The 26,753-nt window shown below is 42.4% G+C and overlaps 2 protein-coding genes across 3 annotated transcripts; both read right to left on the reverse strand.

Moving 5' to 3' along the window:
- Nucleotides 1–17,115: 17,115 nt before the first annotated feature.
- Nucleotides 17,116–21,423, reverse strand: LOC110489033 (protein Wnt-8a). 2 transcript variants are annotated; one of them, XM_021561581.3, is made up of 6 exons: nucleotides 21,148–21,423; nucleotides 21,005–21,038; nucleotides 20,530–20,668; nucleotides 20,058–20,183; nucleotides 19,815–19,957; nucleotides 17,116–19,630 (listed from the first exon to the last, which is right to left on the reverse strand). In XM_021561581.3, exons 1-6 carry the CDS (start codon nucleotides 21,216–21,218, stop codon nucleotides 19,073–19,075), a joined length of 1,071 nt encoding a protein of 356 aa, XP_021417256.2. In that variant the 5' UTR covers nucleotides 21,219–21,423; the 3' UTR covers nucleotides 17,116–19,072. The 2 variants fall into 2 exon arrangements, with proteins under 2 accessions (XP_021417256.2, XP_090054803.1); XM_090198677.1 differs by having other exon boundaries at nucleotides 21,005–21,423.
- Nucleotides 21,424–21,642: 219 nt separating this feature from the next.
- On the reverse strand, nucleotides 21,643–26,354 carry LOC110489479 (protein Wnt-8a-like). The gene is made up of 7 exons (XM_021562178.3): nucleotides 26,334–26,354; nucleotides 24,268–24,401; nucleotides 24,084–24,117; nucleotides 23,711–23,846; nucleotides 23,374–23,499; nucleotides 22,992–23,134; nucleotides 21,643–22,738 (listed from the first exon to the last, which is right to left on the reverse strand). Exons 1-7 carry the CDS (start codon nucleotides 26,352–26,354, stop codon nucleotides 22,163–22,165), a joined length of 1,170 nt encoding a protein of 389 aa, XP_021417853.2. The 3' UTR covers nucleotides 21,643–22,162.
- Between the last annotated feature and the right edge of the window lie 399 nt (nucleotides 26,355–26,753).

Genomic DNA, 26,753 nt, shown 5'->3' on the forward strand with positions numbered 1-26,753 from the left:
AATAGAGTGGAACAGGGGGTGGGTGACCTGGTCAAACATGACCTCATGCCGAGGAGTGAGGGAGAAGATGAGGAAGATGGAGGAGAATGGAATGGAAATTAAGGTGAAGGAGAGGAAGTGTGTGTGTGTGTGTGTGTGTGTGTGTGTGTGTGTGTGTGTGTGTGTGTGTGTGTGTGTGTGTGTGTGTGTGTGTGTGTGTGTGTGTGTGTGTGTGTGTGTGTGTGTGTGTGTGTGTGTGTGTGTGTGTGTGTGTGTGTGTGTTGAAAGCATGGAGCCAAAAGAACTGGACAGGGACCATCAATTGTCCACATATTCACACTTGTAATAAACCAATTTTTCTCTCAGGTTAATAATGATTACAACCTAAAAATGACAGGTGAAGACCCGTATATACAACTTCACTACATTTAGCTTACAACACGCAACTTCATAACATTTAACATTATAACATGAAAATAAACCCTCCATTGTGAATTGGCTACTGTACCTAATACAAATCTGGTTCCCTCTTTTCTCTTCTCCATACCAGCTACTTTGTACTCTTTCCCTCTGCAGAGTGGTCACTAGCTGGTGTAGCGTGGTTCGTTCTGCGTTGTGTACTTTTAATTAGGACGCTGCCACAACTGGAGGTCTGCTAGCTGTCCTAGCTTTCAGGCACCTGCGCAAGCACATTAAACACTCACTCAAACACTGTCCCAAGTACTCACAAGTTACAATAGATAGCCTAGTTAGCGAGCTTTGTGAAACTTGTTAACATACATTTTTATGTTTATCCGCATTGTAACAAACTTATGGTAGCATAACAGTACATTGTGTAACATTATGAAGGTTTTATATTAAACAATTTCGGAGCCAAGGACAACATACCTCGCTAGCTGAAGGTCAGGCAAAAGAGAATGGAAATGGAAATACAGATAACCCGCGATGGACCAAACCAAAATATACAAAACTTTTACAATCACATGTATGTACAATATTGATGTGAAAAAGTGTTTGTACACCAAAGAAAACATTAGCTATGCAGCTGTAATTAAATAAAAAAATACACTGAATTATTATTATTATTACTATCAAATTATTAACATCCCCTCTTTACCTGGCCTATTTGAATTGGTCATTGTGTGCAACTTGGTGTATAATCTAGGGGAACAACATCACACTGCTACATTGGCACAGCCATAAAATCTGATTTTAAACCTAACATTAACCACACTACTAACCCAAATGCCTAACCTTACATTAAGACCAAAAAGTAAAAACATTTTTTTTTTGTTGGACTTTGCAGCTCGACCATCTAGCTCTAGCGGATATCGCTCAGTTCTGCCTCCAGGGAAAGATTCATGACAATAAATGTCAAACTGCAATATCAAATTATTTCTGGGTAACAATTAAGTACCTTGCTGTGATTGTTTTTAATTAAAATGGTCAAAATAAACAAATATTGCTTCTTAGCAAAGAGCAATTGACATATTCACACTTGTAATCAAATACATTTTTCTCTCAGTTTAATGATCATAATTAAAAAATTACAGGTATAATATTTTAAACGACCAGTATAATATGTACAACACTACATTTAACTTACAACATGCAGCTTCATAACATTAACCTTATAACATGAAAATAAACCCTCCATTGTGAATTGGCTTAAGATGGTGCCAACAGAGGGGCCGCCTCGCTTCTAGTCCTCAGGAAACTTTGCAGTATTTTGTTTTTTTAATGTATTATTTCTTACATTGTTAGCCCAGAAAACCTTAAGTGTTATTACATACAGCCGGGAAGAACTTTTGGATATCAGAGCGACATCAATTTACCAGCACTACGACCAGGAATATGACTTTCCCGAAGTGGATCCAGTCTCTAGACAACAAGGTAGACGAAATTAGGGCAAGGGCTGCTTTCCAGAGAGACATCAGGGATTGTAACATACTCTGTTTCACGGAAACATGGCTCTCTCAGGGTATGCTGTCAGAGTCGGTACAGCCACCGGGATTCGTATCGCGCCGACAGAAATAAACATCTCTCCAGGAAGAAGAAGGGCAGGGGTGTGTGTTTCATGATTAACAACTCATGGTGTAATTGCAACAACATATAGGAACTCAAGTCCTTTTGTTCACCTGACCTAGAATTCCTCACAATCAAATGCGACTGTATTATCTCCCAAGAGAATTCTCATCGGTTATTGTCACAGCCGTGTATATCCCCCTCAAGCCGATACCACGACGGCCCTCAAGGAACTTCACTGGACTTTATGCAAATTGGAAACCATATATCCCGATGATGCATTTATTGTAGCTGGGGATTTTAACAAAGCCAATTTGAGAACAAGGCTACCTATATTCTATCAGCATATTGATTGTAATACTCGTGCTCGCAAAACACTGGATGACTGCTACACTAACTTCCACGATGCATACAAGGCCCTCCCCGCCCTCCTTTTGGCAAATCTGACCATGACTCCATTTTGCTCCTCCCTTCCTATAGGCAGAAACTCAAACAAGATGTGCCCGAGATAAGAACTATTCAACAGTGGTCTGAACAATCAGAATCCACGCTTCAAGGTTGTTTTGATCACGCAGACTGGGACATGTTCTGGTTAGCCTCAGAGAATAATATCGATTTATACGCTGATTCGGTGAGTGAGTTTATAAGGAAGTGCATAGGAGATGTTGTAACCACTGGATGTTGTAACCGTGCAAAACTGAAAGCGCGAACAACCGCATTTAACCCTGGAAAGGTGACTGGGAATATGGCCGAATACAAACAGTGTAGTTATTCCCTCTGCAAGGCAATCAAACAAGTGAAATGTCAGTATAGAGACAAAGTGGAGTTGCAATTCAACGGCTCAGACGTATGAGGCAGGGTCTACAGACAATCACGGACTACAAAAATAAAACCAGCCACGTCACAGACACCGTCTTTCTGCCAGACAAACTAAACACCTTCTTTGCTTGCTTTGAGGATAATACAGGGCCACCGACGCGGCCCTCTACCAAGGACTGTGGGCTCTCCTTCTCTGTGGCCGAGTAAGACATTTAAACGTGTTAACCCTCGCAAGGCTGCCGGCCCAGACAGCATCCATAGTCGCGTCCTCAGAGCATATTCAATCTCTCCCTATCTCAGTCTGCTGTCCCCACATCCTTCAAGATGGCCACAATTGTTCCTGTACCCAAGAAGGCAAAGGTAACTGAACTAAATGACTATCGCCCCGTAGCACTCGCTTCTGTCGCCATGAAGTGCTTTGAGAGACTAGTCAAGGATCATATCACCTCCACCTTACCTGACACCCTAGACCCACTTCAATTTGCATACCGCCCCAATAAGTCCACAGACGATGCAATCGCCATCACACTGCACACTGCCCTATCCCATCTGGACAAGAGGAATACCTATGTAAGAATGCTGTTCATTGACTACAGCTCAGCATTCAACACCATAGTACCCTCCAAGCTCATCATTAAGCTTGAGGCCCTGGGTCTCAACGCCGCCCTGTGAAATTGGGTCCTGGACTTCCTGACGGGCCGCCCCCAGGTGGTGAATGTAGGAAACAACATCTCCACTTCGCTGATCCGCAACACTGGGGCCCCACAAGGGTGCGTGCTCAGCCCCCTCCTGTACTCCCTGTTCACCCGTGACTGCGTGGCCATGCACGCCTCCAACTCAATCATCAAGTTTTCAGACAAAACTGAAATGGTCCACCCACAAAGACAGTGTGGTGAAGAAGATGCAACAGCGCCTCTTCAACCTCAGGAGGCTGAAGAAATTTGCCTTGTCACCTAAAACTCTCACAAACTTTTACAGATGCACAATTGAGAGCATCTTGTCGGGCTGTATCACCCTTGGTTCGGCAACTGCTCCGCCCACTTTAATAATGTTTACATATCTTGCATTACTCATCTCATATGTATATACTGTATTTTATACCATCTATTGCATCTTGCCTATGCCACTCAGTCATTGCTCATCCATATGTATATGTATATTCTTATTCCATTTCTTTACTTAGATTTGTGTGTATTAGGTAGTTGTTGTAGAATTGTTAGATATTGCTGCACTGTCAGAACTAGAAGCACAAGCATTTCGCTACGCTCACAATAACATCTTCTAACCATGTGTATGTGACCAATAACATTTGATTTGATTATTTGGCTACCTAATAAAAATCTGGTTCCTTCTCTTCTCCCTACCAGCTTCATTATTTCAGATATCTCTTCCCTTGTACACCTTTTTTATTTGTTTGTCCGTTATTTAACAAGGTAAGTCATTGAGAACATGCACACACACACACACACACACACTGTGTCTCCTGCACTGCTGGTTCTGGTCAGAGTGGTGTGTGTAGTGGTCTATCATCTCCTTCACTCCTGGGAAACTCTGCATCAGCAACAAGGCAGCAGCATAGATTTGAAAGAGCCATTGGTTTGTTTGTGTTAGCAGGTTGGCATTTATTGTTAAGAACTCTGCAGAGTGTTCACTAGCTGGCACAACCACAAAGTCATAAAATTGGATGTTAAACCTAACCCTAGCCTCAACCCTAACCACACTGCTAACCCTAATGCCTAACCCTAACCTTAAATTAAGACCAAAATGCACATTTTTGTTTTTAGGAATTTTTAAAATATAGATTATTGTGACTTTGCAGCTGGAAGAGCAATTCCTCAAGAAATAATTTAGCTAGGACTGTCTGGGAGTGGTCTGAGTGGGGAGGGGAAAACTGAAAAATAGCTGTTATTGGCAGAGAGGTTTGGAACTCTACCTTAAATTTGCAATGGTCTATTAACCATTAATGGTCTATTAACCATTAATGGTCTATTAAAGCCAAAACGCCATCCCACAAAAACAGGCTGAAATTTCAGGTGGCCTTTTCAAACAGCTCGTACACTAAAAGGGCATAATTTTCACAATTTCAACATATTATTCCAATATCATACTGTGGAAATGTATATAAAACACAGGAACTTCTTGTTTTTGACTACACTGGGCCATTAAGGCATCAAGTCAACAAATGGGTGTTTATCTGTGCACAGCCAATAAACCCTACAGCCCGAGTCTCTGATCTGTTTGTAAACTGTAAGCTGCTTTAGACAAAAGCGCCTGCTAACTAGATGACCAATGTTTAATTGCCTTTGCATGCTAAGCTGAAAACCCTTGAATTCCCCTGGCTGGTCTAGTGATAATGACGCCGAGACACAGTGTTGGCAAAACATTTCATCCGGCATGACCTCTATCTTTTCCCACTGTCATTCTCTCTCACTATCTGTTCAATAATAATTTAAAAAAAGAAGTAGAATTATTTTTTGTGAGGGGATCCCTTGACGGAGCAGAGAGGAGGCTGTTTGTTTACCTCGCTACCCATGAGGCCAGTGCCCAGGTGTTATGTGTTGCCTTGGTGACGTATCTGAATGTTGTAGACCTTGCCTTGGTTCAGCACTATGAGGGTGTAGGATTGCTCAGAAGAGCCTTGGAACTGACCCACACCAGAAACACTCCACCCTGAAACACACACAGCTACATTGATACACACAATGTGTGTGTGTGTGTGTGTGTGTGTGTGTGTGTGTGTGTGTGTGTGTGTGTGTGCGTGTGTGTGTGTGTGTGTGTGTGTTAGTGAGGCCCACCAGGGGAGGGGGATTCCTGACCTTGTTAACCCATCTGAGAGATGCTTCAGACTGGCCTCTGGTCACTAGTCTTCCATACCACCCAATGTCCATGGGTGGGGAACAGCAACCGACCAAAATTGTTAGAATGCAAAATAGAAAGAAAAAAAGTCCATCTAGATCCACCAACACTCTAGACCAGTTGTGCCTGGTTGTGCTTTGTTGGTTTTGTAGTGTTTTGTGTGTGGACCCTAAAAGAAGAATGCAACCATGGCCCAAATGTTTGCATACTGCAACAGTGCCATCTAGTGGCATCAGACCCCTACCGTTTCTTTCATGTTACAATCTGTCCATCTCTTACCCTCCTTTCTTTCTGAAATCAATCGTTGTTAATTTAGCTTCCAACTCTCTCCCTCTCTCTGTCACTCTCTCTTGCTGGCCAAACCTCCCACAACCAGGCTAGACCCCTCCCCTCAGAGGCCATTCAAAGCTGCAGGCTTTTTTGTCATTCTTACCATGTACTCTGAGATCACACTGTCTGTCTTTTAGCTGCTTGTGTTTCTATTGTAAAAGCAGGACTATTCCGATGTGATCAGCACCATGAAAATAAGGAATGGGAGGATAGTGGTTTAGAGCAGGGTTTCTCAAACTCTGTCCTGGGGCCCCCTGGGTGCACGTTTTGGTTTTTACCCTAGCACTACACAGCTGATTAAATAATCAAAGCTTGATGATGAGTTGGTTATGTGAATCAGCTGTGTAGTGTTAGGGCAAAAACCAAAACGTGCACCCAGGGGGGGCCCCAGGCCCGAGTTTGGGAAACCCTGGTTTAGAGGTAGACCAAGCTCACCGATGTAAAATTAGGACAGAAAATCAGGACAGATTACATTTGAGTCATTTAGCCGACACTCCTACATACTGGGACAATCAGTGCATTCTATGAGGTAGCATTCAACTAAGGTAGGTAAAACCATAGAATTAAAATGACTAGAACGGACGGACATGGGCCTAATCTAATTCAATGGTACCTTAGTTAAAACAACCTATCAGATCATACCTCTGCAACATCTTTAAATGCTTATCCCCCAGCCCCTTCTGTCCCCCTGATTGACCGAAGCAAGAAGCCTGGACAGTCTGCTCCCTCCAAGAAACAACCTCCTCACCATCACCTACAAGTTACCATCTGTCAACTGTCTGTTGCCCTGTTGATTTAGTCTCCTAGTCTGTTTATTCAGGTCGTATTTTCAATTCAATATTAATACCCAAGGGGCAATTAGAAAGGCATTGTCAGTGTGTGGAGACCCATTATGCTATATACTGTAGTTGCCTGGCAAAGACAAAGAAAAGTCAGCTTCGGTAGGAACAGATAGCCACCATTATGGCTACTATTGACTAGGTTGAGAATGCAATGTGTTGCCTAACTTCTATCTTTCTTGTGTCTGTTTGGTGACTACCCACAGTGTCCAGGAGAGGACAGTCCATTCAGCTCTCCCCAGCCCGCGATAGTGAAGCCACCTCAACTAAAGGCCCCAAAGCCACCAGACTATTCTAACGGGTAACCTAACCTTGACCTCTCCATTCCCATTAACCCCTTGGCTGTACCTCAACAGTCTAAAGGTGCTCCTTCCCCTTCTCAGTTTTACTATTGAAAGACAGTCTTGATGACAACAATGAAAGGAATTGTCTTTTTACCGGTTCAAGTTCACTCAGTAAATTCAGAGTGAGAATTAGAGGAGAAGAATTGAGATGAAGATCAAGCCAATACTCCTAACATATTGTACGAGAATATTTTCTCTACCAACAGATACAGCTCCAGTAAACTTCCTACTCCTCCTTCTCACCCTCCTTCAAATGCCCCCAACACAAAACCAGGCACTTGGAAGGTGAGCGGATAAATCAATCAAACACTCTTTTTATATCAGTAGTTACATCAGCAGAGCCTTTACGAAAAAAACACAAAGTTTTAATGATGAGAATGATAAACTGCATGTAATTAGCGTCACTGGCCACTAGATAGCACTGCTGCAGTATGCAAACATTTGGGCCATGGCTGCATTCTTTTAGGGTCCACACACAAAACACAACAAAACCGATCAAGCATGACCAGGCATAAAAAAAAAAACATAGATACAGTGCCTATGAATTGAACAGCATTAAAAAACAGGTTTAAAGGCCGGTGTGTGCGGTCTAGAGTGTTGGTGGATCTAGATTCTAGATACAATGCATTTTTTTTCTTTCTTTTTTGCATTCTAACAATTTTGGTCGGTTGCTGTTCCCCACTCATGGACCCTTGGTGGTATGGAGGACTAGTGACCAGAGACCAGGCTGAAGCATCTCTCAGGTGGGTTAACAAGGTCAGGAATCCCCCACCCCTGGTGGGCCTCACTAACACACACACAGTGTGTATCAATGTAGCTGTGTGTGTTTCAGGATGGAGTGTTTCTGGCGAGGAACAGTTCCAAGGCTCTTCTGAGCAGTCCTACACCCTCATAGTGAATGTGTGGCATGGGACCAATGTCATGTCAAATTTAGAGAAACACTACAGTACACAAACACTCACAAGCTCTTCTGAATACCAGGACTCTTCTCATATATATATATATATATATATATATATATATATATATGGAGCAGTATGGCAAACTTTTACCGTGTCTCTATAAATAGCACATCTCTCTCTCCTAGCTATCGAGAAATGTGCTATTTATAGAGATTCATAATTTTGGGGTGGCATGTAGCCTAGTGGTTAGAGCCTTGGGCCAGTAACTGAAAGGTTGCTGGATCGAATCTCTGAGCTGACAAGGTAAAAGTTTGTGATACTGCTCCTGAACAAGGCAGTTAACCCACTGTTCCTAGGCCATCATTGTAAATAAGAATTTGTTCTTAACCAACTTGCCTAGTTAAAGAACATTTAAATCTTGCTTTTTCTCTTTCTCTGCCTTTTCATAAGAAGATTCAACAGCTTTTTCATGGCTTACACTTACTCTTACACTTACACTTACTCCAGCATCAGACACACCACATCACGGTTATTATAAACCACTGACTGAAACAGTACTCAGCCTGAAGTGTCCCGCTTGCGTCACCTCATTAGCTAGCGTTTGAGGTGTCGTGATCGGCTAAGAATCTTGAGGGAGGACGGTCACGTGTGTTTGCGAGGCAGAGGTCTTGTGTTCGCACCAGGTATGGGTTGAAGTGGTACTCGCTAAGCAAGCAGCGCGACGTCCTTTACACGCACACGTGACCATGTCCAAACCAACGGTATTTATATGTGGGTGACTATAATTTCCACCCTCTGTAACGGACCGATTAAATGGTCTCAGTAAAATACTTTAAAGGAGATTTTTGTGCGGTAGACTTATTTAAGGGACCAGAGTTGCTTCACAATTGTTACTTTATCTGAATATGAATTTAAATAGTTTTGACTTTGGACTTGAATCGTGGGAAAATTCTGAATATCGCTCTCTTCTGTAATGTTAGAGTTTACAGCATAGATCATTAAATAAATGTAATTGACCATCTTAGTTTTATCACAGAAAAAAAATATTCATGAAAGCAAGAGCAAGAGCAACTGCACATACACACACCTACATACAAGCATTTCGCTACACTCGCATTAACATCTGCTAACCATGTGTATGTGACAAATAAAAATTTGATTTGAAAACCAACAAACCCTCACGCACCCACAAATACACACACACACATTCTCAACACCAGCACAACCCCTCACACCAATGCACACTCACACACCAGTGTTATGTTTGAGACCAATTCAAGACCAAGACTGGAGAACATCGAGTCTGAGTCAAGACCAAGACCGGGAGGGACCGAGTCAAGACCAAGACTGGGGGGGACCTAGTCAAGACCAAGACGGGGGGGACCGAGTCAAGACCGAGACTGGAGAACATCGAGTCTGAGTCAAGACCAAGACCGAGGTGGACCTAGTCAAGATCAAGACTGGGGGGGACCTAGTCAAGACCAAGACGGGGGGGACCGAGTCAAGATCAAGACTGGGGGGGACCTAGTCAAGACCAAGACCGAGGTGGACCGAGTCAAGATCAAGAAGGGGGGAACAGAGTCAAGATCGAGACTGGGAGGGGGGACAAGGGGTCTGAGATCGAGTCAAGACCATAAAAATGCGAATCCAATTCAAGCCTATGATTGGAATACAGAGTGGCAGGCAGGCTCGAGGTCAGGTCAGGCAGGCGGGTTCAGAGTCAAGGCAGGCAAGGGTCAAAACCGAGGGGACTAGCAAAAGAACGGAACAGACAGCACGGAATAACACGCTGGTTGACTTGACAGACAAGACGAACTGGCAACGGACAAACAGGGAACACAGGTATAGATACCCAGGGACTACTGAGGAAAACAGGTGACACCTGAAGGTGGGTGGAGACAATCAAAAAGACAGGTGAAACAGATCAGGGCGTAACAGATGTTCTGATTTAATCTCTTCATTTTTTGTTGGAAAGTTAAGGGTTAACACTGCTGATCTCTGTGGAGATAAATCTAGTTAATCTAGTTAGCTAGGTCATCAGAAGCTAGATAAAGGCATCTGCTATTCAACTGTATTAGTGCAAAATTTGGAGTGACAGAGGAATCAACCAATCACATTTTGACTTCATGGGTGGGACCGTTGTTTTTACAAAAACGTATAGAAACTTCTGCCTTATTGAAGGCCAACAATAGCGAGCAGTAATTTTCCCACGGTCTAGCTAGCTAGCTTTTGTTGTCGGTTAGTTTGCAGCAGCTGCAGCAGGTGTTATCAAAGAAGATGTTGTTGCTAATTTGTTAGCTTCTCCCTTTTCAAGAATAACTTAACTTTCAAACTATCATCATCTGGTGAGTGGAACTGTGTTATTTATTGGAGCGCGTTTGCTGTTGTTAGCCATCTTTTATAAAATAACTAACTTGTTGTGTGTGACACATTTTTGCATTTTAAAGGAACTGAAAGCATTTTAGCAACATGAAATATTGTTCAAATCTGTTCATATACACCCCCAGGAAGAATGACACTTTTTAAAACAGTTTCTGACAAGCGACCACTGTAGATATGGTCATTTTCACGTTTTCATAAATTCATAGAATGTTTGGGAATGATGTAAACTAAGGCCATTTGTGAAACTTCTATAGTAATATAGGGTGGGAAAGCAACCGTGTGTTTGGACAATTAAGACACTGCCGTAACTACAACCGAATAAGAACATCTGTTTTGTCAAGGACCGGAGTCTACACAGACCGGTGCGCTATAGCCAATCAGAGCTACAGTAGGCCTTTATACAAACAAGCCATTTGCCACACGAGTCTGCCATCATTCACTTTGAACTGTACTGTGCGTTTACAGGCAGTTACAACAGCACGACATTAGATCATTAGAAAGCATTCACCAAAAGCAACAAAATACACCAAATTCATTTCTGCAAATACAGTGGGGCAAAAAAATATTTAGTCAGCCACCAATTGTGCAAGTTGCCGGACTTAAAAAGAAGAGAGAGGCCTGTAATTTTCATCATAGGTACACTTCAACTATGACAGACAAAATGAGAAGAAAAAAAATCCAGAAAATCACATTGTAGGATTTTTAATGAATTTATTTGCAAATTATGGTGGAAAATAAGTATATGGTCACCTACAAACAAGCAAGATTTTTGGCTCTCACAGACCTGTAACTTCTTCTTTAGGAGGCTCCTCTGTCCTCCACTCGTTACCTGTATTAATGGCACCTGTTTGAACTTGTTATCAGTATAAAATACACCTGTCCACAACCTCAAACAGTCACACTCCAAACTCCACTATGGCCAAGACCAAAGAGCTGTCAAAGGACACCAGAAACAAAGTTGTAGACCTGCACCAGGCTGGGAAGACTGAATCTGCAATAGTTAAGCAGCTTGGTTTTAAGAAATCAACTGTGGGAGCAATTATTAGGAAATGGAAGGCATACAAGACCACTGATAATCTCCCTCAATCTGGGGCTCCACGCAAGATCTCACCCCGTGGGGTCAAAATGATCACAAGAACAGTGAGCAAAAATCCCAGAACCACACGGGGGGACCTAGTGAATGACCTGCAGAGAGCTGGGACCAAAGTAACAAAGCCTACCATCAGTAACACACTACGCCGCCAGGGACTCAAATCCTACAGTGCCAGACGTGTCCCCCTGCTTAAGCCAGTACATGTCCAGGCCCGTCTGAAGTTTGCTAGAGAGCATTTGGATGATCCAGAAGAAGATTGGGAGAATGTCATATGGTCAGATGAAACCAAAATAAAACTTTTTGGTAAAAACTCAACTCGTCGTGTTTGGAGGAGAAATAATGCTGAGTTGCATCCAAAGAACACCATACCTACTGTGAAGCATGGGGGTGGAAACATCATGCTTTGGGGCTGTTTTTCTGCAAAGGGACCAGGACGACTGATCCGTGTAAAGGAAAGAATGAATGGGGCCATGTCTAATGAAGGAACATTAGATAAACCCTATCAAACTTTTTCAGCTAGTTGGCTGTCAAAATTGCACTGATGAAAGATGGGGAACGGTAGCCTTCTCGTCCTTCTGCAGCTTGCCTGACAATGCATGCTTGTCCCAACCAAGCACCCAAGCTAACTGGCTAAAGTTGGCTAGTTTGCTAGCTACACTACCAATCAAAAGTTTTAGAACACCTACTCATTCAAGGGTTGTTCTTTATTATTGCTATTTTCTACATTGTAGAATAATGGTGAAGACATCAACACTATGAAATAATACACATGGAATCATGTAGTAACCAAAAAAGTGTTCAACAAATCAAAATATATTTTATATTGAGATTCTTCAAATAGCCAACCTTTACGCTTGATGACAGCTTTGCACACTTGGCATTTCTCAACCAGCTTCATGAATGCATTTCAAAATGGAATGCATTTCAATTAACAATTGTTCCTTCTTCAAAGTTAATTTGTGGAATTTCTTTCCTTCTTAATGAATTTGATCCAATCAGTTGTGTGGTGACAAGGTAGGGGGGTTATACAGAAGATAGCACTATTTGGTAAAAGACCAAATCCATATTATGGCAAGAACAGCTAAAATAGCAAAGAGAAATGACAGTCCATCATTACTTTAAGACATGAAGGTCAGTCAATACGGAACATTTCAAGAACTTTTAAAGTTTCTTCAAGTGCAGTCGCAAAAACCATCAAGCGCTATGATGAAACTGGCTCTCATGAGGACTACCACAGGAACGGAAGACCCAGAGTTACCTTTGGTGCAGAGGATAAATTCATTAGAGTTACCAGCCTCAGAAATTGCAGCCCAAATAAATGCTTCAGAGTTAAAGTATCAGACACATCTGAACATCAACTGTTCAGAGGAGACTGTGAATCAGGCCTTCATTGTTGAACTGCTGAAAAGAAACCACTACTAAAGGGCAACAATAAGAAGAACAGACTTGATTGGCCCAAGAAACACGAGCAATGGACATTAGACCGGTGGAAATTTGTCCTTTGGTCTGGAGTTCAAATTGGAGATTTTTGTTTTCAACTGCTGTGTCTTTGTGAGACGCAGTGTGGTTGAACGGATGATCTCCGCATGTGTATTTCCCACCGTAAAGAATAGAGGAGGTGTTATGGTGTGTTTTTTTGTTGTTGCTAGTGACACTGTCTGTGATTTATTTAGAATTCAAGGCACACTTTACCAGGATAGCTACCACAGCATTCTGCAGCGATACGCCATCCTTTCTGGTTTGGGCTTAGTGGGACTATCATTTGTTTTTTCAACAGGACAATGAACCAACACACCTCCAGGCTATGTAAGGGCTATTTTACCAAGAAGGAGAGTGATGGAGTGCTGCATCAGATGACCTGGCCTCCACAATCCCCCGGCCTCAACCAAATTGAGATGGTTTGGGATAAGTCGGACCGCAGAGTAAAGTAAAAGCAGCCAACAAGTGCTTAGCATTTGTGGGAACTCCTTCAAGACTGTTGGAAAAGCATTCCAGGTGAAGCTGGTTGAGAAAATTTCAAGAGTGTGCAATGCTGTCATCAGGGCAAAGGGTGGCTATTTGAGGAATCTCAAATCTAAAATATATTTTGATTTGTTTAACACTTTTTTTGGTTACTACTTGATTCCATATGTGTTATTTCAAAGTTTTGATGTCTTCACTATTATTCTACAATGTATAAAATAGTAAAAATGAAGAAAAACCCTTGAATGAGTAGGTGTTCTAAAACTTTTGACCGGTAGTGTACTTCCAGACACAAATGAGAGAACACTTCACTCTGACCATTTTACTCATCGTAGCAGAGCTGGTTAGGCTGTTTACATGTTATCTAGAGCGATCTTGACTAATTATTACTTTTTTTGCCTAAAATTACTGACAACGGTCATATTTAGTGGGTGATGCTCATTCGTAAATTCATCAGTGGTTCTTCGCTCTAGCACACTCGGAGTAGATAGTGGAAATCGGAGTAGATAGCCAGAGTGAATTTGCGAAAGCAAGAGATATGCTAACTGGATAACAATCATTCAAGTTCTTTCTAGCTAACCAAATGACACCTGCGTCTCTAGCTGTGTATAGCCACCGAGAAACGATATGAGGGAAAAAAGTAATTCACTCACCCACTCCTCCAATGACTTGACATCCTCCTAGCAGCTAGCTATCTAGCTAACGTTATGCTCCGTGTTTTTAGCTTGCTACATAAATAGATATGCTAGCATATTAGCCACGTTAAAACTGACTTGTAATCATTGCCCTTGCTAGTTTGATTGTATTGATATTCCCAGCCTTAGTTACTTTTGTCCATTTTTTGTCTTTGAAACTGAAACAGTGCATCCAGAATGGAGGCAGCAAACAATGTACCAGACCAGCTGTGATTTACAACCTGATAGCAATATTTGTTAGATTACCAAGAAATGTATTGGTGAATTATATTGATCATGCATTGAACTGCATCCATCTATTCTGCCAACAATGCCTTAGTGTACGTGATGCAACATTGAGTCAAATACAACCTATTTTTAAAAACTCTTATCAAGTTGGTTTTTGTAGCATAAACTGGGAATTTTATATTTTTCGATGATATTATGATTGTCTGTTTATTTCATATCTGCAAAGTAGTTAAAACGCTGTAGTTCCACTTTAAACTTGGTTAATTTGTGTGCTAAACGTGAAATGCTTTTTTTTGCAATGGGAAGTAATAGTTGTAAATTTCAATTGGGAAATGCTTAATGGTTGTGTTTTTGTATTCTTATGATTGGGACCTACTAGCTTATTATGTCTTAGTTTATGGACTGCTTATCCTTTAACATCATGCTGTGTGTGACTGCTGTTTTTCCATCGGCCCTATGCAGTGGTGTAGTGGTGCCTGGTCTGTATGGAGGAGTGGGCCAAAATCCCTGCTGCAGTGTGTGCAAACCTGGTCAAGAACTACAGGAAACATATGATCTCTGTAATTGCAAACAAAGGTTTCTGTACCAAATATTAAGTTCTGCTTTTCTGATGTATCAAATACTTATGTCAAGCAATAAAATGCAAATTAATTACTTAAAAATCATACAATGTGATTTTCTGGATTTTTGTTTTAGATACCGTCCCTCACAGTTGAAGTGTACCTATGATAAAAATTACAGACCTCTACATGCTTTGTAAGTAGGAAAACCTGCAAAATCGGCAGTGTATCAAATACTTGTTCTCCCCACTGTTGGTGGACAGATAAATACTTAGCATTAGTTTACTGACGATGGTACTGTTTCTACAGGGCTCCCTGGTGTCTCTTTAACTGTGAGTTCAGCGCAGTCACTACCCATGTGACTTTAAGTGTTATAGAAGATCATCTGTAATATCAATATGTCGCAAACCAGATATAAGGCCATTATAATTGTTCTTCTCCCTCTGCATCTGACTGGCACTGTGTAGTAACTCAGCCTGCTTAGATATAACATTACATTTCAGACTAATAGGTGTCGTCAAACACAGTTGCTAGTCTCTCTTTCGACCCTCCTCTTGTAAGATTGTTTAGGGACAGAAAGACAGTTTGCGCCTCCATTACTATATAGTAGGTTGAGTTTAATATCTGCCCAGCAACAGTGATTATTAGATGACATGTGATTGTGTCCTGAGTCTCTACGCGTTTAAATAGACAGTCCAATTCTGATATTTTAACCAATCGGACGAGCTCTGAAAAAGACAAGATGTCAAAAGATCTGATGTGATTGGTTAGTGGGACCAATCAGTGGGAAAAAGTTCAGAATTGGTCTGAATGTCTAAACGCAGCCTATGGCTCAAATGATGTTTTATTCAGCCTGTTTCCTGTATTTGATGTCTTATTCAGCCTGTTTCCTGTATTTGATGTCTTATTCAGCCTGTTTGATTTGATTTGCCTGAAGTTGAAAACCAAACAACATGAATGTAGCTCTAAACTCCATATTATATTCTTCACACTCCAATATGGTGGCCGAGCGTCCCACTTGGATCATAGCATTTAAATTAGAATATCTATTGTACTGCATTTCTAGCTACATGGACCAGGCCTGCAGACTGTTGTGATGGCACAGATAGCCAGCCCACCGTGCAGCCCACTGCTGTGTCTGGTATCTCACACTAAGGTGAGAGAGGAGGGGATATAGGAGGGATGGCTGATCAGTGAACCCCCAGGCATGCAGGGCTGTCTAGGTATGAATACATACCCCTGGGGGGTCCTAACAAAGGCTGCCCCCCAGCCTCCAGGCTCCACCATATTGAGACATTCCTTCATACGGTTGCAGCTGAATGGCACCGTATTACCTATACTGTGAACTGCATTTAATCAGGGCCCAGCTCTGGCTAAAAGTGAACTGAATAGGTAATAAGGCATGTGAAACCTAAGTTAGCCTATAGAGAACAGTGTTACAGTCTGTTGGTTGGTTGACTCTCAGGGACTCTATAGAACAGTGGGTTGGTTGACCCACAGGGCCTCTAGAGAACAGTGTTACAGTGTGTTGGTTGGTTGACCCCCCCGGGGGCTCTAGGTTACAGTGTGTTGGAAGGTTGGCCCCCGGTGCCTCTAGAGAACAGTGTTACGGTGTGTTGGTTGGTTGACCCCCCCAGGGGCTCTAGGTTACAGTGTGTTGGATGGTTGACCCACAGGGCCTCTAGAGAACAGTGTTACAGTGTGTTGGTTGGTTGACCCCCTAGGGACTCTAGGTTACAGTGTGTTGGATGGTTGACCCCCCAGGGACTCTAGGTTACAGTGTGTTGGATGGTTGACCCCCAGGGCCTCTAGAGAACAGTATTACAGTGTGTTGGTTGGTTGACTCCCAGGGCCTCTAGAGAACAGTATTACAGTGTGTTGGTTGGTTGAGCCTCTAGAGAACAGTGTTAGTGTGTTGGTTGATTGACCCCCAGGGCCTCAGCAGGTCTCCACTGTGTCACAAATGTCACACAGAGATGTCAGATGGTCCAGCACCACTTCAGGCAATTGAATACATTTTTGGTGTAATTCCTATTTCTGAATAAGGCTTAAAATACAGGATACAATCTTGCACATGATGTGCAAAACCCAGGGCATGGCCTACAACAATGACTTAATTGACATGTTATATGTCCCTAATAGGTTGATTGAGTCTTAATGGAACACATTACTTGAGTGGGGTAGTCAGTAAAATATACTATTGAAAGCATGCCTCCTCCCATAACATGATCTATATCTCCCCTCCTTCTCTTCTCCTCCCACAGCCACAACCACACTCCCCTTCTCTTTCCCACTCAATTCAAATTGAATTCAATTTAATGGGCTTTATTGGCATAGGAAACATATGTTTACATTTCCAAAGCAAGTGAAATAGGTAATAAACAAAAGTGAAATAAACAATAAAAAATGTACAGTAAACATTACACTCACAAAAGTTTAAAAAGAATAAAGACGTTTCAAATGTCATTATGTCTATATACAGTGTTGTAATGATGTCCTGTATTTGATGTCTTATTCATCCTTTTTCCTGTATTTGATGTCTTATTCAGCCTGTTTCCTGTATTTGATGTCTTATTCAGCCTGTTTCCTGTATTTGATGTTTTATTCAGCCTGTTTCCTGTATTTGATGTCTTATTCAGCCTGTTTCCTGTATTTGATGTCTTATTCAGCCTGTTTCCTGTATTTGATGTCCTATTCAGCCTGTTTCCTGTATTTGATGTCTTATTCGGCCTGTTTCCTGTATTTGATGTCTTATTCACTCTCTCCCTCTCTGCCTCCCACCAGCCAGACCTCCCCCCTCGCTGTCCTCCTCTCCTCCCCGAGGCAGACCCCTGGGTGGGGTAATATCCTTGCCATCAGTCACTGATCAGGGACCCAGTGGCAGGTTTATGGCATGTCCAGCAGAGAGGGAGAAATAGGGGAGGGTTGAGAGAATTAATGAGTGATCTACAGGGGAGAGGAGAGAGACAATGGAATAGTATTCTGCTATGTTTCTCCTGGTCATGCTCTCTTTCGATCTCTCTGAAAACCGTTAAATGTATTTTAGTGTCACATAAAAAATCATTGCAACAAATAGAGCGCATCATAGTCGTCGGTGCATGTTCATAGCCAATCAAAACAATGTCCTTCTAATAATTTAGGTAAAATTGAAATGTTCCTGAAACGCATATTGCCGATAACTACCATCCAGTTTGTAGCATCTATCCAAAAGATGGAGTGCAGCTTTTAAGTGACAATTACTTCATCACACATGTGGCTAGGTTACGCAAAATGTTGCCACGCCATCTTTCATAATAGGCTACAATTAATTACACTGAGATGCATTCCTGACCATAGTATTGTCTTCACAATGTAGCGTTCCACTTTGATTTATTGTGATGCAGTTGCATTAACTTTAAGTGTGACAGCGTACACGGTCACAGCAGTGTCCCGGATTACCATGGCAAACACCTATAAACACACCGGTAAGGAGGCTTCCTTCAAAAGGCTTGATCCTCATTCCGATCCTTAAACATGCCGTCGATACAACGTCCACATCAAAGCGCTGTTAAATCAACGTTGAACCTGAGCCCTGGTGGAGGTGTGAACCGCTACATGGTAACAATCCCCTTCTAGTGTATTCACCACTGCCTGCCTATTCACCTATTATTTTACTGAGTGAATTTAGTGTTGTTCTAATTTGTTTTGCAGAAGGATAAAATGCAGTCATTGAGCAAAAATAAATACATTTTCTTAACTGTTTATTCATCAGAAGATTTGTATGTAGTCCCATAAATAATAATTGAGAAGCAAAAACAACGAAGTATATTTTATATTTGTTTATTAAATATTTCCAATGAGTCACATACATAAATATATAATTTACATCCATATAGGCCTACAATAAGACAAACGTGGGTGGGTGACGGGGGAAGTGCAGAACATTTCACATAATCACGTGGAGTGGAGGGCAGTCTTTGTGAATAAAGATAGATTTGAAATAAGACAAAACTCATGATTTAACATTTGCCATCATAATAGTTTGCATAGAATAAAACCACAGTCCTCCCTCTTTTCATTCATTTAGGTCCTCGGTATCTCCTTCTGTAGTTGTGTCCGTGGCCTCCCTCTCTTCTGGCACACACGTGTTTGACCATCACTTGAGAGCAGTTCTCACACTTGACCGTGCAGCACCATTGGAACTTACAGTTACAGCTGCTGACTATCTCTGTCCGCCTCTCCTCTACCCTCAGGCCACACTCATGGCACAGTCGGCGGCAGCTCCTCTTCTCCCACTGGTTCAAGCCCTCGCCTTGCTGCAGGCACTCCCTGCCCTCAGTACCGTGAAGGCCCAGGCTGGCGTTCTGACTACAGTAGTCCGGAGATTCCTCCAGGTAAATGAGCTCCGTTCGGGCGATGCTGCTGAACGCGTCCGCAATGGCGCCCCTGTTGTCGGCGCTGTTCCCCGACCTCATCCGCCTCTTGTCCATTTCCAGTTTCTGCGCCTGGTCGTGTTTGATTTTGAGGTAGTTGCCGATGTCTCTGAAGTCTGACAGCTGCATCCAGCAGGTCTGAACGGAGCAACTTTCAGACATACCGTGGCACCTGCAGATGCGCTTCATGGTGGCTTTCACCGCCTGATCAACAGACACAGAAAATGGGGTTATAGTGGGTATTAACTCAAATGTGATTGAATTGAAGCACACAACCAACGCGTCACAACATGGCCAATTAATGTGTATTAACAAGATTAACCAATGCCTAATACCATGGTCAACCCATGCGTAACGCCATAGCTCTCCATGGAGCGAAATAACTCACCAGTCTACCGGCCTCGTTGTTATGAAGGTTGACAGCCGCCCGTGAGTCCTGGCCAGTCTCAAGCGCGTCCACGTACTGTTTTGACATCCTTTCCCCAAAGTCCAAGTTATCACTGCAGCCGCCCCACAACCACCCACGCCCCCCTGTGGACAGGAGACAAGCAAAAACATGTATGGGCACACATAGCAGGATGCAATAATATTATCACCTTCAGGTCTACTCTCTCAGTGTTGTGTGTGTTACCAATTTGACCATTTCTCGAGCCGTCACAGCCGCAGTTGTCCAGGTCCCCGAGACTACAGTTGCGGGTCAGTGTGTACATGACACCTGCTGCACTGATTGCGTGCACGAAAGAGGTCTCGCTCGTAGCTACAGAAACAGACATCAAACGTATAAATATGTATTCAAATATTTCACAATGTCAGGTAATTATCAATTCATTTTTATGCATTATGTAGCCAAAGCCTCGAACACACCTACAACGTTATGTATAAAATGGTATTCTGCATAATCTGGATATGTGTGCAACAAAAGCTCAACTTTCACCTTCTGCTACCATTTCTGCCAAGCCATCTACTCATACATTCGATTTATCCAACATATGCACGACACACAACGCACTGCAACTGTCTCTGTAACGCAATGCTGCTTCTCAACTCGCATACATGACATTTTATGCATTAGATTTGACTTATTGGGTATCAAAGCTCTGTACCGCTTCGAAGGCCTTTATGAGTTGACAGTTGGAGAGCACTCTCTGGGCAGTTCCACCTGTCCCAAGCAAACTGGTGTTTACATTCCTGGATCCCGCTCTGCGCGCCCACTTGCACGCTACTAGCATACGTCAGATAGGCCTGAGGTCACACGGATACAGAGAGGGAGAGAGCATGTTAAATCCACTATTGAATATCCTAAAAAATAAATAATAATAATCCAAGTGACATTTGGATGAGGTTAATAATTTCCTGATACTTTTGAATAGCCATTAAATTGTGATGAAAATGCTATTAAAGTAGGCTATGCATTCGTCTATCATTACGCACTACTGAAACGATTCTATTGAAAGACCATCAATGTTTCGTGCACTCATGATGCCAGGAGTGCCTTTTGAGAATCTTTGCATAATAGTTTGGAGCACTTGTTTTCCCTAAGGTTACTTATAAAGCAAACAATTCGAATACACATCTTACCTTGGGTCCAGTCATAAGAAAATTGTTCACGGCCCTGAAAGAACAAAGAAAATATAGAATGAAACAACCTTTTAAAACCGAGACACTAGCTGAATGAAAGCTAAAAACGTTATAAATAAAATGTGTTAGAAGTGGGGTCTTACCAGGCATGTCCAAGAAGAGTTTTGTGGAGAAGGAAAAGCACCAGGAGCCAGAGGAACGAACAGAAGACCATTGTTAGTGTTTTTACCTCCGAAACTAAGGGAGAGATCTGGGAATGTGATGAGGACACGCAGCTTTCACCTTTTAATTTAAGAGAAGGAATCAGAAACAAATGGGAACCTTGTCCTTTGTCTCGGGGTTCCGAGGACGCTGATTGGACAATGGCCACATAAATAAGACTGGAGGAAACGCCTATTGAGAACTTCAAAGGGTGTCAGGACAAGACAGTTTATTTTCTTCCCTCAGGCGATGACACCAGCGGCCAGATTAATGAGATGATCCCAGCCTCCCGTGGAGACCTCGCCCTCAACACCATCAATAAACAAAAACAGACTGCCGAATCAGAATATTGAAAGCGACAAACTTCGTCGGCACAGGAAGTAAATTCAGAACAGGACTCGAAATAAGATTCAAATATTTAATATGCAATTCCCCGTATAAAAATAAAAACGTGATAATGACACTTAAAACAATGTCATAATTGATATAAAAAGAGGACACACCGAATGTACGCATAGGCTTCTAACCCATTTAGACAACCATGTTTCTCCCTGTACACCCCCAAAGTGACAAGTGAACTTAAACGTGCATTAACAAAATAACATTGTGATGATAGACATTTATCAAAGGAATATATATATTTTTTAGAACATATCACATATCTATTCGATTGTCAAAATGTTAGCCTATAAAGTGCATTTTTAATAAGGGACAAAAGTGGAAATAGTTTGTCACCCGATGTGGGATGGATGAGAATATGTTGATCATAAACAAGTTACAGGAGAAATCACGTGTAAAATGTTTGGGTAACAACATACAAGACATACAATCCCAGACAGATGAACATGGATCAAATGAACTGTAATAAAACATGTTTTAAATAGCGAATATTAAAATAAACTGTCCCCTTCATAGTTATCCTCAAGTATAGATAACCACAGACTGTGCAGGCGCAAATCAACTGCGCTGCACGCGGGGCCTTCTCCCACTTTTCCTTGTGCTGTTCTGAGGCCTGCGCACTCTCTCCCTGCGCGCACAGTAGTATTTGGTCACGACCTGCGTGCACCGCTCGCACTTGACCGTGCAGCACCAGTGAAACTTGCAGTTACAGCTGCTGACTATCTCAATCCGCCTCTCCTCGACCCTCAGGCCGCACTCATGGCACAGCCGGCGGCAGCTCTTCTTCTCCCACTGGGAGAGGTTATTTTCCCCCTGCAGACACTCCCTCCCCTCGGTTCCCTGGAGCCCCAGGCTCTTGTTCTTGGTACAGTAGTCTGGAGATTCCTCCAGGTAAATGAGCTCCGTCCGGGCGATGCTGCTGAACACGTCCGCGATGGCGCCCCTGTTGTCGGCGCTGTTCCCCGACCTCATCCGCCTCTTGTCCATCTCCAGTTTCTGCGCCTGGTCGTGTTTGACTTTGAGGTAGTTACCGATGTCTCTGAAGTCAGACAGCTGCATCCAGCAGGTCTGAACGGAACAGCTCCCGGAGACGCCGTGGCACTTACAGACTCGCTTCATGGTCGCCTTGATCGCCTAGAGAGAGCTTCAGTCAGTTATGGATTCAATAATAGTTCATTTGTAAGTTTATGTTAGGCTGATAGGCTAAAAATAACTCCACAACGAATCTAAATGAGGCCTACCAATGGCAGTATAGCCTGTATGAGACGGCAGTATAGCCTGTATGAGACCGGCAGTATAGCCAGTATGAGACTGGAGGTATAGCCTGTATGAGACCGGCAGTATAGCCTGTATGAGACCTATAGCCAGTATGAGATCTGTCACTCACAAGTCTACCGGCTTCATTGTTGTGCAGGTTTACAGCTGCGCGCGAGTCGTGTCCGTTCTCCAGCGCATCCACAAACTGTTTGGACATCTTCTCCCCAAATTTCACGTTATCACTGCAGCCCCCCCAAATCCAACCCCTACCACCTGGAGAGAGACAAGGCAGGGTTAGTCTATGCAATTATGTCCATGTCCAAATATTACTGCTCTTATTTCTGTCAAATTTCAGTGTTGTCTTCTGTGCGCCCATTTTCGGTTCTGTACGTAATGGTGTAAATGTGCGCAATTTTGTTATTTGAGCATATAATACATACATGGTCACATAATTCAAATAGGTTGCTACACTCAATGTTATAAAGTCAGATGGTAATGGTATATAAACTCACCTATCTGCCCAATATTGGAGTCATCACATCCACAGTTATCAAAATCCCCCATACTACAGTTCTTGGTGAGAGTGTACATCACCCCCGCAGCACTGATGGCGTGGACGAAAGACGTCTCTCTTGTGGCTGGAATTTAAAGAGATCATGGTTGTCAATGTTATGGTTAACACATACCGTAATGATGTGATGACATCGGTAAATATTAGACGCTTGCAAATTGCCATGCGTAATTTCCTCTGACATACTCACTACAAGCCTAGTCTATTTGCCATTGGAAAACATTTATTTCGAGGGATTAGGTAGCCTATAGTATGCTGCATCGTAAATATATTCTCACCACTGCGCAGTCCATGAGTTGATAGTTGGAGCGCGCTCTCGGGGCAGTTCCACCTGTCCCAAGAGAACTGGTGTTTGCATTCCTGAATCCCGCTCTGTGCGCCCACCTGCACGCTACTGGCATACGTCAGATAGGCCTGAGGGGCACACGGATACAGAGACAGAGTAAATCACAGATTCTCGTATCAGGATTGAACCAGACATGTGTTATGTGTTTTCCAACTTGGCCTCCGTGTTTGAGCTATTCATTTGTTGTTATTAGAAAACACATTTCCCGTTAAATTACAGCGAAAACATTTGCAACGTAAACCATAAGGGCTATTTTAACCAAGCAGTCTGTGCACGAGCCCAAAAAGTAAATAAAGATCCGCTACCTTTGGTCCAGTCATCAGGAAGTTATTCACCGACCTATGGTAAACAGAAAGCAAACCCAGTCAAGACATAGTAATTGTGACATCGTGTAAACTGACCCCCTCCCTCCCCCCACACACTGCCAATATAACTGATCATGGCAGAACTGTTGAAATGCCAAAGACAACAGGTTTTAAAAAAACCTACCATGCTGTAGCGTACAGAACATGACAACACATGGACAGGACCAGTGATGTCAGCAGCTTGCACGGTCCCATGGCAGCTAATGAGTCTTCTGCGTCCAAAACAACGGCTTCAGTGGAGTATCCCAAGCGTAAATACTGAGGCGGGCGGTCAGAGAAAGAGAGAGAAAGAGTATGCTAGATGCAACTGAGCTCTGTGACTGGATCGTAAAGACATTTATAGTGTCGTTGTGTTTGATTGACAGATTTGTTCTGTTGGTAACATTTCACTGTGAAAATGCGGCAACCAAGTCATTGAATGCCGTGTTCTATAGACACATAGGAAACACGTCGGTGCATAACTGCACTTCAAAGCTTCCGCACAGACACAGTTTTATCAGCCCCACCATCCATCCCTTCCATTTCCCAGAGGTCACTCTTTATATACTTTTCCCACGAATAAGTGTATCAAGTGCTAAATTGCAGAGTTTATTATTAATATTATTATTAGTGGTGGTAGCATGATTAGTATTCAATTGGGTTCGGATCTATAGGCTTACAATACACATTCAATTAGGACGTGTAGCCTAAACGTGCAGCCATTTCTGGATGTGAAATGGGCACTCGCATGGATACACATTCCAAACAACACTATATGGTTGTTGGCTCAACATTTAAATGTATGCATTTACGTCGAACTGTCTTTTACCTGGATATACACGGATGTAGTGTGTAAGAACATAGCCTATATTCCATTCAAAGTACACTAGAATAGGCCTATATAGAGTATATTGTTCCTATAGGTATACACTTGGCTCTTCGGGGTAGGCTTATTCTCTATACCAATTTATGAAATGTCATAATATATTACTTTAGAAAAAATAGATAGTATTTATAATCAGACTGAATGTGTGTGTGTGTCCCCTATACTGACTTCATGCCCTAGTGAGTCTCCCGCCCTGTCCGTCTGTCTGACCTGGTAGGAGCTCTGTTCTTGGGGAACTAACACTGCGATCTGGGGGGCTGGGTGACTACAAAGTCATAAATTCATTCAGCCCCGTTCGCTAAGAGTCATGTAAATAAAGCCTCACACATCCGCGACATTGGCACCGTCGCGATAATAAGATAATAGCCGATTCCATGGGAACGAAGTCGGTGTGAAAATAGTCTGGAATCTAAGGAGAGGATGGGTATGTGAAAATAAATAAACGAGAAACAATGTAGGCGATCTGTAAGAAATGCAATATTAATGACAATACCCTGTATTTTAAATAGCCTAGGCCTAATGTTGAAACAAAAACATTAATTTCAATCCTATAGATTAAACATATGTTAACAAATTGGCACAAGTGTCTTCTGAATGATGGGTAAACTTGATATTCACTGACATTATTCTTATTTCAAATCACCCGTTATCATCTGTCAGTTTCTGTTAGGCCTAATTCACATTCATATCTGATTTGATATGAGAAAGATTAGCCTAACTTGTGATCCCTATTGATTACCATTGGCCTAGTTTATAGTTTCCATTTCAATCAGATCGCTGGGGCATGTTAAATCCTCTATAAGCCACTCAAAATCCCCTAAAACAACTTCTCACTCCACGGTCAGACAATAACCAAGTCCTTGTAGGACAATAGAGGCGCGAGCAGGTGACGATAATCCGCACTAATTAGATATCGGCCACTTGACTGTTCCACTGCAGCTGAAAGCTACATTTCCCACACCCAGCCGAGGAAAATAAAAGGAGATTAAACGATGATCTTTGATGGCTGATCTCAACCCATTTCTGTCTTACAAATAGGCTTTGCCGCTACTGGCTTTATGGGTTCATAACAACCTGTAAAACAATAGTCCATCAACCTGGGCGTTATTTTACATAGATGCTATATAAACATCGAAACTTCATCAAAAACAGAAGCTCATTGCGAAATAAACCAATCAATATTGATCGTGAATGAATCAAAAGGCTATTATTTAAATTCATTACAAGTTGATAAATCATCCCTACAACTCAAAAGAAACATCACATATTGATCATTTAAAATGAAATCAAATAAGTACGCTAATATAGCCTAGTAACGTGCTCACCTTTCGGCACAGGTATTCCATGTTCTCTTCCTCTCAGGACTCAGGTGTTGCTGATGGTCAGTGTGGATGACTCTCAGAGACAGACATACATGCTTTACATTGATTGCATACAAACAGGAATAGAAAATAATAGTAGTGGACATGGGGGATTTCTGGGGCTAATTAATATACAATACACTACAGCCAGTACACGTTGATTGAATGATGTGTATTATCCAACGGACTGGTCCAAAGCACTGGACATCGACCCGCATCACAGATTAAGATAAACATGTAAAACGCGTTTTAATTAAATTGTTCTAACTGACGTTTCAGACTCATTAGGCGCGTCCATGGTGTGCTGATTGGCGATTTACGCAGCGGTTATTCACCTCAAATTGACTAGGCTAGGCTATATTTACGGTGCAGGGTGTGATTAAC

This window comes from Oncorhynchus mykiss, chromosome 14 (genome assembly GCF_057628025.1).
Source record: "Oncorhynchus mykiss isolate SJ-2025 chromosome 14, ASM5762802v1, whole genome shotgun sequence".
Classification (NCBI taxonomy): domain Eukaryota; kingdom Metazoa; phylum Chordata; class Actinopteri; order Salmoniformes; family Salmonidae; genus Oncorhynchus; species Oncorhynchus mykiss.